This window comes from Lampris incognitus, chromosome 15, assembly GCF_029633865.1.
Source record: "Lampris incognitus isolate fLamInc1 chromosome 15, fLamInc1.hap2, whole genome shotgun sequence".
NCBI classification, from domain to species: Eukaryota; Metazoa; Chordata; class Actinopteri; order Lampriformes; family Lampridae; genus Lampris; species Lampris incognitus.
In genome coordinates, this window is record NC_079225.1 from 16,508,517 (window position 1) to 16,524,160 (window position 15,644).

Genomic DNA, 15,644 nt, shown 5'->3' on the forward strand with positions numbered 1-15,644 from the left:
TCTCTCTCTCTCTCTCTCTCTCTCTCTCTTCTCTCTCTCTCTCTCTCTCTCTCTCTCTCTCTCTCTCTCTGTGTTTAGTTGGTTCCCTAATTTCCCTGTCAAAGTATGAGATAAACCCTGATACTTCTCTATCAAACAACAATCAGGGGAGGATCCCTTAAAAAAGGGAAACAACCGCATATATCCTCAATGTGCACTATATGGAATAATGTGTTCATTGGACCTTTGCCAATGCTCTCTCCTTTAATTGCTTCCCCCATTGGCATGTTTTATGCCAATTTATCTACAAATGATGGCGTACTGAGCAGTTGCTGTACTGCTGAGTGTATCTCAAGCACAGTGAGTTATTTCTTCTTCTTCATTAAAACAAACTATTATAACAGCCTTTTAATATCGCATAAAGGAGAGCTCCTCCACAAAATGAGCCTTAGGCAGTACAGCAAGTTTTGCCTTTTTACTTCCCAGGTGTTGGTTTGTCAACGTCCCCCCCCTTTTTATTTTACAGCTCCTCGTCAGTAAAGTATAGCAGTTTTAACCGAACATAATACTAACAATAAACATTGAATTAAACATTTGCAGGCCCTTATCCTTTGCTTCCGCGTCATTGTAGGCAGGGAGACCAGCCAGAAGATTTCATTGGCTGTTGGTGTGGGTTCAAAGGTTAACGCGTCACGCAACGTTAGCTTGTTGTGTAGTCGCCTAGCTGGCAGTGGCAGAGTGGGTTATCTGTAAAAACAATGGTTCCTACCTCAGTCGTAATTTGCTTGATGACACCCGTTTGCTGCCTAGCTGTACTGAAGAGGTTACGCTTAATTACTGAAAGTGCATTGTGCCATGTTGTGCGTGCATCCTAAATATAGCTAGCCGTGTACAATATGCAATGTCAACCTTGAGACGCTAACGTTAGCTTCCATAGCTTAGCATAGCCAACTGGTGTCCAGTCTGCCTCCGCATGTTATTTGCTATTAAAGAGTCACCTTGCGGACAGAGCTGACGTGTTTTTTTACGGATGGGTTCCTTCAGGGCAATAGCTTCGACGTCGGCAGCCTATTTTTTCTTAGCGAAAGCAAAAGGCTCGACCAAAACGTTAGCCGATGCAGCATGCACGGTGTGTTGCAGAAGAACTTTCTGCAGCTCACCCTCAAGACCGCAGAACTGCATGCCAGCTTGGGTCATTGACCAATACGGCACCAATGGGGTTTTAAGGTTCACAGACGAAGTCAGTATTCCCATTGTCAATTCCCCCAGTGACGTGGTGATAAAGGTCCATGCTACTAGTCTCAACCCTCTTGACATATCTATGAGGGGTAAGTGGTCACATTTCCTATGCGTCCTTTTGGCTGATGATTGAATGACTGACATGTGACGTTGTGGTCCGGATCAGTTCTCAGTAATCCCCATGTCTCTGATTTCAGGAGGGTATGGGGCTAAACTGCTGAAGTTGAGACGGGATCCTCTGTCTGTGATGCAGAGTGACAGTGAGTTTCCTCTGATCCTGGGTCGGGATGTGTCTGGTGTAGTGGTGGACTGTGGCTCTGCAGTGACCCATTTTTATCCCGGGGATGAGGTAATCACCGTGTCCATCACTTGCACAGAACAGGACGTATGACTCTTTCAAAAGCAGGGCAGGTGTACTTGATTGGTCCTACCTGAACAAAGTAACAGAAATTTACCCAGCTGCTGAATATTTCTCAGACATTTATACATCATCAGAATGACATTAATATTTTGTTTAATGATTCTAACCATATCTAGTTTTCTGCCAGATATTATATGATGTATAATTTTCCAATCTATGCATTACATTATTGAAGTCCTGGAAAGTTGAATCAGTTCATCTGGACGCAACATTTAGTGGGGGTCGCAATATTTAGTGGGGGTTCTCCCACTAAATGTTGTGTCCAGATGAACCGGTTCAACTTTAAGGGTTTCCTTACCTGGATTATTGAGCATGCATCAATATATTATTGAACATCTAGGTCAGTTATGAAGAAGGCATGCACTCACCTATAGAAATTCTAGGTCAGGTAACACTCAATAGCTCTTATCAGATGACCTTAAATTTCTATGAAGACCAACGCATAATTGTGAATATTGTTCTGAATCCAAAGATGTCCTGATGCTATTTCAGGAATTAACTTGTATTAAAATGTAAAACAAACATTTGACTAAAACAGCCCACTAAGAGCCTGTAGAATGGACAGCCTATTTGTTTAGTGTTAATTATGTAAAAATTAAAATCTTCTTTTTCAGGTGTGGGCTGCTGTTCCCCCTTGGAAGCAAGGCAGCCTGGCAGAATTTGTGGCTCTTACAGAGTATGAGGTAGGCCATTAATAGAGTCACAAGATTTAAGTTTAATTTCTGTCAGCATCAGAATCACATGAATGGATTATAATAAAATAAAAAATAGTGTGAATTATGCTTTACAAACTGCTTTAAGAAAGCACAAAAGCAGCTGACACATTGAAAAATAAACAAGTATAATGTATGAAACAAGTATGAGACAGCATCAAGTAAGTGGCATAAAAATTATGAGACTAATGCAATTTAATACAAGAAAATCAACAGGTTATTATTCATCACAACAAGGAAGTTGTCGAAAGCCCAGGGGCCTGGCTGACAAAAGCTTGTTCACCTTAATCCTTAAACCTAGATATTAGAATAGCTGGAGGGATCCTGCCTAAGGATCTGAAGTAAACATTTTGATTGTTTCCCATGTGTTCACTGTTATGATGATGATGATTATACTGACCATTTATTTAACTTGGCATGTAGATCAATAAACTATAGGACACTTCCCATACTTGTTGCTAAAGCTGAAATTTGGGATTTTGCTCTTTCAATAAATAGTTATTCTATGCATAATACTAACTGGCATCTTAACCATGGTTGGAGACACTCTCCTTAAACAACTGATGAAATTTTTGACCAGGTAGGACGAACGCTGGTGCGGCAGCAGATACATTGCTACTCAAGTAGAAAAAAAGGATTTAAATATGATGATGATGATGTGGCGATAATTCTGTTGGGACAGATAATCTACCAATTCTGCAATCAATATTTTAGTAAAATGGTGTTCCCGTATAGTTTGATGTAGTTTGTAGGGATGCACTGATAATGATACTGATATTGGGCCAAAACCAGGCTAAAATAGAGTATTTGTATCAAAGATTTTACCCGAGAGTAAATTCGATACCAAAAGCGATGAGTAACATGTCATAAACAAAAGCAGAGTGGCTTGATTAATTACATTTTTGTCACATTGAAGCCTGTATTTTCTTAATTCTTTAAGTATGGGGGGGATCTCAATTATTTTGCCCACTGACCCCAAACTAAAAGTCATAAATCTGCACTGTTCAGCAAAAGCAATGGATCGGATTGGTACTAAAGAGCCATACTCAGAATCCGTATGGGCTGTGAAAACATTGGTGCCCCCCCTAGAAGTTTGTAATGCAGGTTGCCTGTTTTGGCTTTGGTTTGAGGATGCCATTTTTACAAGTGTGTGAACTATTTGTTGCTTGGCTGACGGTACACCAACGACAGTGGCTGCTCCACCTTGTTGGCTGAACAGCAACAGCGGAGCCAGCCCTACTAATGTGGTTGTCCATGAGTGAGTGACTGAGTGAGTAATGGAGTTTTAACACTGGTCGGATGGCCGAGTTGGAGTTCCCCCTTTGGCTGTTGCACTTTCAAAATGAATCAGCATGAACAGTTCTCTATTATGTCATTAGCTGTTTAAGGAAATGATGTCAAAACAGCCGCTTATTAAACATAGTCGTGCAAAAAACAGCGGTTTAATAAATATATTCGTGGTCCAGCAATATACTAGGTTTTAGCCTAGTCTTGTTTGTAGTTCTGTCTGCCACAGGGAAGGACAGATCAGGGAAATCACGGCTTTTCAGCTTTAAGCATAACATCTGTTAACCTTGTGTTGACTCTAATGTAAAGTGTCTGAGTATTTAGAAAAGGGCTATAGAAGTCTGATTTATTATTATCATTATTATTATGTTAAAGTGTGAGTTCAAAGGAACAGCAACAAGTGCATGATTCGTAAAGAGCTCCTCTGTCACGAATCGTTCAAATGTGAGGGAAGACAAATAGTTTGGAAGAAGTGCCACCCGTTATGTAATCCTGCAGTGTGTGAATCAATTAGGATTAAGTTTGTGTGGTTGCGTGAGCCTCTGAGGCAGCAATTAGGCAGGCAGACAAACTCCTCTGTGTTTCTGGCTCGCACTGTGCTTCGTTTACTTGGCAGCTCCAGGCCAGCTCTCCTCACAGCAGCTCTGAGTATTAGACTGGAGTTTTTAATCATTTCAATAACTAGGGAGAAATCTAGAAGGTTTTACGCGCCCCTTATGTTTTACTGTTTGATATTTGCCCAACTGTTGATAATATCCGTGTGTGCATGCCTGTATGTATCCAGGTCTCTCACAAACCAAAACTGGTGAGTCATACGGAGGCGGCGTCCATCCCTTATGTAGCTGCCACAACCTGGTCTGCCCTCGTCAATGCAGGTGGTCTTTGCAGAGACAACTGTTCTGAGAAAAGGTAAGTGTCAACGCCAGCCGTGACAGCATGGTAATACCCGAGTATCCAAACCCACAGCTCCTTCTCATTAATGCCAACACTTGTTATAGTAATTGAAAATTAAGTTAAATGACCCTAAGCTTTCTCTTTTTTTTCTTTTTTTTGTGTGTGTGTGTGTGTTTTTTTTTCCTGTCAGAGTCTTGATTACTGGTGGATCAGGAGGTGTCGGAACATTCTCCATTCAGGTGAGGTCACTCCTCATTACCAGTAAGCACAGTTGAATTACATGCCAGCCTTCGCTGATAAACAGGATATGACGTAAAGGTCATTTGTGCAGGACTCAACACACAGCATTGACACAAATGCCCAATTCAGACCAACTAAATCAGGGATCAGGAATCGGGAACATTTATTTGTCATTTCATTCCATGCACCCACGCACGGGAAATGAAACGAAATATCATTTCCCCCATCTCACAGCAGTTCAACACAAAGACAAAAACATATCTAAACTACAAGAACACATATATCCAAACTACAAAAAAACTACAAAAACACATATATACAATATATATATATATATATATATATACACACACAAAAACAAAAAAAATTTAATTGTCCAAGAGAGCGAACGCCAGGATGACTGTCGGAACTGCTGGTCTGCATGGGCTAGCAGTTAGCTTAGCCTGCCCCGCTTCCCTGCCCTATCAGAACTGCGTCCTGTAAATGCACCAACCTTAAACATTGACCCGCATGATACAACCTTCAGAGTGCTCAATATTTAGTTCTGAAATTCAGACATGTTCTTCTCCACAGTGATGGGTACCTGCACTTGTTTCGCAGCAAAAAACCCCCAACAAAATGACATCCTATATGTTTTTCATTAAACTGCGGGGATTACCCACAAAAAGCTGTAAACTTGAAACTGCCTGCTTAGCAGGCAACCAGACATCAACATGATATGCAGCAGTGTATTGAATTATGTACTGGAACATGTAACAGTAACTAACATTTTTGAGGTATTGCAGTTATTTGTTGACACAGACTTTTAACAATTCTTCTGTAGAAAAATTAACAAATTAGCTCTTTGTGGTACAATACCTGACCTCTTGGCTGATTGTATCGCCTGCTGTGGAAAATCACTTATGTATGTTTATGCGACTTGTGGCGCCAATAAGAAGCACCATTAGCACAGACTCTTATCAATCTGGTTGGTACCTCCCACTCAGTATTGTTACCTTAAAATTGTCGGTACTTACCCATCCTTGGCTTTAAACTCCATGCACAAATTTCCTTTTTGCTTGTTACTTATGCAGACTTGGCTGTAGGCTTTTGATTCATGCTGATGATAACTGCACAATTTGTGGTCTATTGGCCCATATAACAGTGTCCTCTATGTCATCCTTCCATCCTCCCATTGTGAGCTGTCAACAAAATACACAATATGCTGTGGTGTAGCAACCAGACTAGCCTTAAAGCAGTTATGACTGGTTACCCACATCTGCTACCATTTGCCAGTCCTCACCCTTTCCCAGCTTTCCCAAAATATCCTGGCCAAAATTGCGTCACCTCCATTCATGCTTCAGCTTTTACATTTGACCCTATTGAAATCTGTTTTTTTTTTATTGTATTTTTCTCCCAATTGTAATTGGCCAATTGCCCCACTCTTCCGAGCTGTCCCGGTCGCTGCTCCACCCCCTCTGCTGACCCAAGGAGGGCTGCAGACTACCACATGCCTCCTCTGATACATGTGGAGTCGCCAGCCGCTTCTTTTCACCTGACAGTGAGGAGTTTCGCCAGGGGGCGTAGCGTGTGGGAGGATCACGCTATTCCCCCCCAGTTCCCCCTCTCCCCCAAACAGGCACCCCGACCGACCAGAGGAGGCGCTAGTGCAGCGACCACGACACACACCCACATCCGGCTTCCCACCCACAGACACGGCCAATTGTGTCTGTAGGGATGCCTGACCAAGCCGGAGGTAACACGGGGGATTCGAACTGGCGATCCCCGTGTTGGTAGGCAACGGAATAGATTTCCACGTCACCCGGATGCCGAAATCTGTTTTCGTGTAGTAAAGACCACTCACCGTGTCTGTGTATGTCCTTGTGCTTTGTGTGCCATGCCAGTTACTGAAGGCCTGGGGTGCCCACGTAACCGTTACCTGCTCTCAAAATGCAGAGGGGCTGGTTAGAGGCCTGGGGGCTGATGAGGTTGTGGACTACACAGCAGGGGATGTTGCTGAACAACTAGAACAACTGGAGAAGTAAGTGGTTCCATAGTAAAAGCAAAATGTGTGACTATACTTTTTAGTGTTCAGGCGTTTTCAGGGATGAACCAAACGGAGCAGAAAGTTCGTTGTTTTTGTCTGAGGTATAAGCCTTGTGTGATCCAGTCAGTACCTGTGGCATTAACAGACAGCCCTGTGGACGCGCTAATGATACAGATATATTCTCTTCGAATTCTGTTTAAACCTTGGCCCACCTGTTTGCCGATTCACTCCCCAGTTTCCATGGAGACCAGCGCTCAAATGGCCTGCATGGATGCTTGCTGATCCCAAAGCCTCGGCTCAAGTACCGACAGACACCAAAATAAGCCTAACAATGAGCGTTTGCCTTTCACACTGTTTAAATTAGGGCTCTGGTGACGTGGGGTGTCAGCCTCGAAAGCCGTCCGTCTTCAGGGAAGTTTTCCTGTCTTTAAGGTTTCCAGTCTGTGTGCTGCCACCAGGTTTGACGTGATTCTCGACAGTGTGGGAGGGGACACGGAGCAGTGGGCACTGGGCCTGCTGAAGCCCTGGTCCGGGGCCAAGTACGTCACCCTGGTAACGCCTTTGCTCCTCAACACCGACTCCATGGGTCTGCTGGATGGAGCCCTACGCTCAGGGTTTACCCTGCACAACAAGCTCATACAGGTACAGTAATAGAAAAAAACAGCAAAAGTATTAAGCACGTGTGAAATGCAGGGAATTAAATGATGCAAAAACAAAGTTGTAAATGCAAGCACGAAAATGCCCCATGTAAGCCGAAATGCCCAACTGCTGATGCATGCAAATGAATCCCAAATCAACAAATGCAAATCCAAAAATTAATTGTAAAAAAAAAAAAAAAAATCACTCATGCATTGAATTCTTCGTGCCCTTATCGCTAGACAGGTAACCCTGTTTGCAAAACACAAAATCTTCAGCGAAATCCTAATACAGAAGTCATCCAGAATAATTGGTTGTGATGTAATTGCAGATGTCCATGCCATTTGTTGTAGTTTTTTGTTTTTTTTGTATAAAGACTTGGGTGTCTCTTGAGGATAGGCCAGGGAACAAAAATCTCCCCGCGAGGTGGTTGTTAAGCAGAACCTGCTCTGTCCTCAGCCAGTAAATTAAAATTATCTGAGACATCTTCCTCATTCACTGTCTAACAAATCTATAAAATATAACGAGCTGTCTTGTATTTAAAAAAAAATCAGTCCATGCCATTGACGATAACAGTTGAAAGCTGTACAGTGAGCACACCATTACAGTACGGCTCTTAATGAGTTGTTAGACTCACGCGTTTAGACTCTTAAATGGTAGAGTAAAAGTGGCGCCGCGCTAGCTGCTCTGGATTAGTTTGACTGGCTACCATTTATACCTACACAGTTAAATTCAAATTTAAAAGACTCACTAGGAAACTAATACCATATTAGAGTCATTTAATGAGCTGCAGGGTTCAGTAGCATCTGGTTCTTCTCTGTTGGGGTCATATGGAAACTTTTCTCTTGCAGGTTTTTTCCAGCGTGTTTTCTTAATGTTGTTTGTGTTCGGGGATTTGCAGTCGCTCTACTTTTAATCGTTGCTTTACCCTTTTGTGTTTGTTTGTATCATGTGAAAAGTATGTGGAAAATATACATACCAAAGTGAAAATCCATCCACCCATCCGTTATCCAAACGGCTTATCCTGCTATCAGGTTCGCGGGGATGCTGGAGCCTATCCGAGCAGTCATTGGGCGGCAGGCAGGGAGACACCCCGGACAGGCCGCCAGGCCATCACAGGGCCTAATAGATGCAATTAATAATTAATAAAGTATATTAAAAAATAAGTTTTGAATAGCTATCCAAAGCCACTATATTCTGGCAGAAAACTCACAATATCCTGCAAGCTCCACCATCCTTTCCTCCCATTGAGTCAAAGTACACGATGTGTTTTCTACCATGGTAGCATGTTTTTGGACTTGCACTTGTGCTGCATTAATTTGGTGTTCGTCGGCCATCATGGAAATGAATCAAACATCCGAAGTGAAAAAGAAGTCATCACACTCGAATATAAAAGAAAATGTTTTGACAGAGGTGTTTGTCATGAGTTTTAAACATAGGTGGGGACCGCAGGTGCACCAAACCGCCGACAGAATCCTTTTTGTTTTGGCCTCAGTTCACATTAAAATGACTTGATAGTAACGTGGGTGTCCACCTGTCAGAGTTGACAGATGACTTTGCGCTGATGTCTTCAGATGAACTGAAGTTCACATTGTGAAAGATAGTGGATGCAAGTAATAACTCGACACATCTTCCTAATGAATTCTGACTTCATAGAAGCTTTATGCTTGATCAGTGTAAATATGCCCTGCAGGTTGTAATAAACCTGAGCATGTGCAGAAGATATGGTCCTATCGCAGTGGAAAGTTAGCCAAAATTGCTCTATGATTGTATGTGTGTCTCTGTCTTCTCTTGCCAGTTGCCCTGTTTGTGGAGTGCATGTGTAATAGGGGTGGTGGGTTTAGGCTGAGCTGAGTGGGGGAATAGTTGAGAACAGGGTGGAGCTGTTTTCAGGATTGAGTCAAGTTATCCAGTGCTGTGCAGGCATGGTTTTACAGAAAGACTGGCAGCTGCAGGGCATGTCTGTGTGTGTGTGTGTGTGTGTGTGTGTGTGTGTGTGTGTGTGTGTGTGTGTGTGTGTGTGTGTGTGTGTGTGTGTGTGTGTGTGTTGTTCTGGATGTTTTGTGTGTGTGTTTGTACGCATGCGTTTGTTGCTGAACCAGCAGTATTTGGAATTTGGGCAGATTGCAGCCGAGGATAGACTCCAGGGGGGGGGGGGGGGCGAATACCAGTGTTTGTGTGTTTCTCTCCTCCAGGCCCATTGTTCGTGGGAGCAGCTGGATTGCCAGTTTGGTGTGGCTCAGCCACATGAGTCACACCCTCAGGGCCGAACAGTGGGTCTTTGCACCAGGGAGAGCACAGCCTTACAGAGCCCTCTGGTGGTTAACTTGATCACTGTATTGACCAATCAGGACCTCCTGCCATAGGGCCTCTCTATTTCCAAACCAAGTCTGAGTGCTGTGGCAAAGTGGTGGCACATGACATAATATTTAGTTGAAAGAGGAGTGAATTTATGCACGTCGTCCTTGCCGTGTCGTGTTCATTGGTTCTGCTAGTTACATGAAGTTGAAAAGCTGCAGAACAGGGTTCCCCTTTGTCTTGTGTCCTGGGTCCTGGGCTGTTCTGGTGGTGTCTGGACACTGCTTGACATCCTCCTCATCGTATTCTTCATAAATTTTATAATTCTGTTATCCTCTTTCAGTGTTGTCCTCTGTAAATTGTGTAAACACAACCTCCATTGCATGTTGTCCGTCTTGGGAGAGAGCTCCTCCTCTATTGCTCTCCTTCAGGTTTCTTCCTATTTTTTTCTCCCCATTAAAGGTTTTTTTTTTTTAGGGAGTTGTTTCTTATCCAATCTGAGGGTCTAAGGACAGGATGTTGTGTTGCTGTAAAGCCCACTGAGACAATTTTGTAATTTGTGATACTGGGCTATACAAATAAAATTGACTTGACTTATGTCTTGGGCACTAGTTGACGAATGATGAATAATTTGGAAAAACTGGAAGGTGAACTCGCCTTGGTGATTTAATTCACAAATGCTCACTGTCTGTTCATCCACCATGTTTAACTGTTCCACTGACTGACTGACTTGTGTCACTGTCGGCAGCATATCTCAGCAACTACAGATCAAATATTCAACGTCTAATTAGTAACAGTTCTATTAGTAAGATGTGCAGGATTAATTTTGCACAGTGATCACAAAAATATCTCTCAATCTCAGTTGCCGCTGTAACGTCATAAAATGTCGAATTCTTCTTATGTAGTCTCCTATCCTCTAATGTGTCATACGTATCTCATCTCGTATGACCGGTTTATTTCTGTGTGATGCTGTGCAATACCTTTGCAGTGTGCATATCACAACACTTACTGTGAGACTCGTATTGAATTTTCAGCAATATAGTGCTTATTCCTTATTCCGAGTGCTTGTTCCTTATCTGATGTGAGGGTCTAATGACAGGATGTTGTGTTGCTGTAAAGCCCCCTGAGGCAAATTTGTAATATTGGACTATACAAATAAAATTGACTTGGCTTGACTTCAGCTTGTGGGGGCCAAGCTAGGGCTTCAGTAAAGCACTGTATAACAAGCTCTCCACCTGTTCATGACCAGTCAATAACCATGAATATAAATTGGGTTGTAATAGTGTTTCCTATTGATGTCAATTTTTTGTTTTTCCCAGTAGGTTATACTGACCCTTCTTAACCCATCCTATTTTCTTTTTGTAGTGATTTATTTACTGGGGAAAATATGGGCAGTGCACAGTTGTTCGTTATTTAACATTTTCCTCCCTAACTCATCCTTATTATGTCTGATTTGTTCACCAGAATATAACGTCTAAGGGAGTGTTCTACCGCTGGGGGTTTTATGCTCCGGATGGGCCTGCACTGGATGAGATCAGCAAGCTGGTGGATGCGGGAAAGGTATTCCGCGATTGCATTGGATATGAATCCACATCTGTCACTCATCACCAGTCATATGGGTGGAGATGGGGGAAGGAGGAAATGCAGCACGTCTTCTTTTCATATTCATAAGGCTCACTTTGTAGGTGAGAGAATTGAATAGCGGCATGCCAGGGATTCCACGCGCGCCCCTGTGTTCAGCACACGGGACGCGTGTTTTTGTTAAGTAGTGAGCATCACATTCCCACCCTACTAGCTGGTTGGCCGATGAGCGATGAGTCAGGCGCTGAGGGACGATGAATGGGTTTTGAAACAGTGCTGAGCAGCCATTCGCTAAGCGCATCGGACCTCTGCTCTTTTGTTCTGGGGCTTATGGAAAGCGGCATGTGGCGGGAAGCCGCCGACGGGCGCGCATGCACACATACACAAACACACAAACACGCCTTATTTGCTCTTCTCAGTTAGATGTGTGACCTGTTTCCAGTGTGGCACCACTGCGCTCCCCATTCATTGTTAATGACAAGAGATGCTGACCAGAATGATAAGGCTGGCTCGGCCACTGTGGGGTTAGCGGAGGATTGTCCATCCTCATCACATTCTAAACCCCTCCCTCACCCCCTTACTTTTTTTTTAATTGCGCTAAATGCCATTATTTATTCAGCGTTGGGAATAATGCTCTGCCAGGACCACGTTTAAAACAAGGAAATACACATGCTTACATTTTCTCCACACGTCGGAGAGGCCGAGCGAAAGATAGCGCTTCCGATAACCTGCCACACTTGATGCAAATGATTCTTAGGGTTTTAAACTCTGTCTGTTGTACACCCTGTTTAGGATGTAGCGGCTCTCTATACCCCATTACATCACAGCAAATGAGATGTTCTTGTCATTCTCACAGAAAAGTAAATTGACCTCCCAATTTGACTTCTGATGGTCAAAACGATCATTGATATTAACGGTTTCATCCCAAGTCAAACAAAAGCTGACAGTAAATTTAGATGGCCGTCTGAAAGTATTGAATACCTTGGCATTTTTATACCCCTATCGCTAGACAGATTATACAATACAAATTATGACAAGGGTGATCTAACCTGATGGTCGTCTCTGCCCTTGTCCCTGTTAAGGTCAAATAGAGTCCATTCCTGTGATTGTCCTCCCAAGATTACTCATTTCAAACACTCCCTATTCCGATAGCAAATCAATATTTTGTATGTTAGATCGCTTGATATTTTACTTCATTTGACAAGGAAGAAGGTCAGAATATGACTCAAGACTCTGTGTGGAGTTTGCATGTTCTCGCCATGTCTGCGTTAGTTTCCCCCTGGTGCTCCAATTTCCTCCCACAGTCCAAAGACATGTAGGTCAGGTGAATCAGCCTTACTAAATTGTACCTAGGTGTGTGTGTGTGTGTGTGTGTGTGTGTGTGTGTGTGTGTGTGTGTGTGTGTGTGTTAGCATAGTCTGATGGTCTGTCCAGGATGTCTCCCCGCCTACCGCCCAATGACTGCTGGGATAGGCTCCAGCATCCCCGCAACCCTGAGCAGGATAAGCGGTTTGGATAATGGATGGATGGACTCTATAACTGTTGCAGATGAGGGAGACTCACTCTACCAAACCTAAAATTATATTTTTGGGCAGCACAATTAAAGCCTATGGTGGCTTGGATTACCAATGATATTACAACTAGATGGTTGTATATTGAGAGATCAAATGCAAACATGCAATCGAACAACTACCATTCTCAGATATACCCTTGGGATCATGCAAGGTAAATATTAGGACAAAAATACTGCTCACATCTGGAGAGAAATACAGAAAACATACAAATTACTCATGTCCTCATCGACCTTAACAACAATCAAATCCACACCTAATTTTGTACCACTACAACTAGATTCAACTACACTCACTGGATTCAACTAGGAACAACTAGATTCACTACAACTAGATTGGATGAGAGTCAGCACCTCCAAGTCTGAGGCCATGGTTCTCTACCAGAAAATGGTGGATTGCTCCCTCCGGGTTGGGGATGGATTCACTACAACTAGATTGGATGAGAGTCAGCACCTCCAAGTCTGAGGCCATGGTTCTCTACCAGAAAATGGTGGATTGCTCCCTCCGGGTTGGGGATGAGTCGTTGCCTCAAGTGAAGGAGTTCAAGTATGTCAGGGTCTTGTTCATGAGTGAGGGTAGGATGGAGCGAGAGATTGACAGGCGGATTGCTGCAGCATCAGCAGTAATGCAGACGTTGTGCCGGACCGTTGTGGTGAAGAGGGAGCTGAGCTGGAAGGCAAAGCTCTCAATTTACCAGTCAGTCTTCGTTCCAACCCTCACCTATGGTCATGAGCTTTGAGTAGTGACCGAAAGGATGAGATCGCAGATACAATTGACCGAAATGAGTTTCCTCCATAGGGTGTCTGGGCTCAGCCTTAGAGATAGGGTGAGAAACTCGGACATCCGGAGGGAGCTCGGAGTAGAGCCACTGCTCCTTCACGTCAAAAGGAGACAGTTGAGGTGGTTCGGGCATCTGATTCCTTTGGAGGGTTTCCAGGCATGTCCAACTGTAGACCCAGAACTCACTGGAGGGACTACATGTCCAATCTGGCCTGGGAACACCTTGGGATCCCCCTGGAGGATCTGGAGGGCGTTGCTGGGGAGAGAGACATTTGGAGTGCCCTACTTAGCTTGTTGCCACTGTGATCCAACCCTGGAGAAATGGCTGATGATGAATGAATACAACTAGATTCAGGCTTCAAAAATTGGGCTAGATATGGTCTTACCCATATACACCAGCTAATAGACTCAAATAACATTAAGTCATTTGCCCAGATTAAAGAGGAGTTCGTCCTACCGGCACTTGACTTCTACAGGTATCTACAAATTAGACATTTTCATTACAGACATGAGGAAATTAATAAAATAAAATCTCCATCAGCAATAGAACATTACTTTATTGGCGCCCAGCTTGGTAATGCTGATGGGAAGGTGATTTCCAATTTTTATCATACTCTCAAATCAATGGAATCAACTGACTCGTACATTAAAAGAAAGTGTGAAGCAGAAATACAGCAAGAAATCTCTGTGGAGACTTGGGAGAAAAGTTGTTTTGAATCACACCCAGTAACTTTCTCTAATAGCTGGAGAGAATTTAAATGGAAGTTTACAGGGAGGTATTTTAGAAGACCACACGGAATAGGGAGGATTGGCTCATCATCTTCCAGCAACTGCCAGAGGAACTGTGGGGAGACAGGATTACAATTTTGTCCACACTTTTTGGTCATGTAATATATTAAAGCGATACTAGGATTAGATTTATATAGCTCTCAATTCTATTTTCAAAATACAAATCCCCTAAGAACCATCGGTTGCTTTACTGGGATTTGTTCCCGAGGGAATTGAAAGCAGAAGTCAGTCATATCTTCTCCAGATCCTCATAGTGGCAGCCATTAAAGGAACCGCTGTAAGCTGGTTACAGCCCACTGTCCCAACATTTCAGTCATGGGTAGAGCTCTTGTGGTGACTGCATAGTATTTAAGAAATGTCACATAACTTGAGGCTCCAGAGGAAGACATTTTCGAGATGGCCGGGCCTGCTATGTCAGTTATGATATGAGAACGGTTTTTTTTTTTCCCCCTCTTTTTTTTGGTCATTTGTGGACATTAATCCATCCATTATCCAAGCCGCTTATCCCAATTCGGGTTGTGGGATGCTGGATGCTACCCTGGAAAGGCTGCCAGTCCATCACACGGCCGACACATACACACATTCACAGCTAGGGAAGATTTAGTAGGGCTGATTCACCTGACCTACATGTCTTTGGACTGTGGGAGGGAACCGGAGCACTTGGAGGAAACCCATGCAGACACGGGGAGAAAATGCAAACTCCACACAGCGGACGACCTGGGATGACCCCCAAGGTTGGACAACCCCGGGGTTCGAACCCAGGACCTTCTTGCTGTGAGGCGACCGTGCTAACCACTGTGCCACCACCAATAAATAATTAGTTCCAAAAAAAAGATAATTGGTAATGTTCTCCAATTAGGGTAACACAAACTCCAAAAACCATTTGACTCAGGTCTGATTGCTTTTTGTGATAGCAGCTCATTCAGTGTCATGGTTTAGGTTGACATCTGTGAATGTTTCTCCCGGTCCATCATAGATCCTGCCAGTGGTGGAGGCCCAGTTCCCATTCACCCAGGTGCCTCAGGCCTTTCAGAAGATGGAGCAAGGCCATGCCAGGGGAAAGACGGTGGTCTTAGTCGCCGATGAGGAAAACGGTTTTACACCGACTGGGGACCCTGTGAGTGACACTTACATGGAGGCAACGGAGCCAGAGCAAGTCAGGGAAGCACCCAAGCCAAGCTGAAGACAGA

The 15,644-nt window shown here is 43.6% G+C and overlaps 1 protein-coding gene across 1 annotated transcript; it reads left to right on the forward strand.

The window, feature by feature from the left end:
• Positions 1-703: 703 nt before the first annotated feature.
• On the forward strand, positions 704-15,644 carry LOC130124911 (reticulon-4-interacting protein 1 homolog, mitochondrial-like). Its single transcript, XM_056294258.1, has 9 exons — positions 704-1,307; positions 1,416-1,567; positions 2,254-2,322; positions 4,424-4,548; positions 4,724-4,772; positions 6,657-6,793; positions 7,258-7,441; positions 11,198-11,293; positions 15,431-15,644. Exons 1-9 carry the CDS (start codon positions 1,010-1,012, stop codon positions 15,635-15,637), a joined length of 1,317 nt encoding a protein of 438 aa, XP_056150233.1. The 5' UTR covers positions 704-1,009; the 3' UTR covers positions 15,638-15,644.

What these genes read in the sequence shown, in the direction of transcription:
- LOC130124911 (XM_056294258.1), top strand. Translation starts at nt 1,010, where the DNA reads ATGGGTTCCTTCAGGGCAATAGCTTCGACGTCGGCAGCCTATTTTTTC. An exon ending in GACAACTGTTCTGAGAAAAG is followed by an intron (nt 4,549 to 4,723) that starts GTAAGTGTCAAC and finishes TTTTCCTGTCAG; the next exon opens with AGTCTTGATTACTGGTGGAT. An exon ending in TCGGAACATTCTCCATTCAG is followed by an intron (nt 4,773 to 6,656) that starts GTGAGGTCACTC and finishes GTGCCATGCCAG; the next exon opens with TTACTGAAGGCCTGGGGTGC.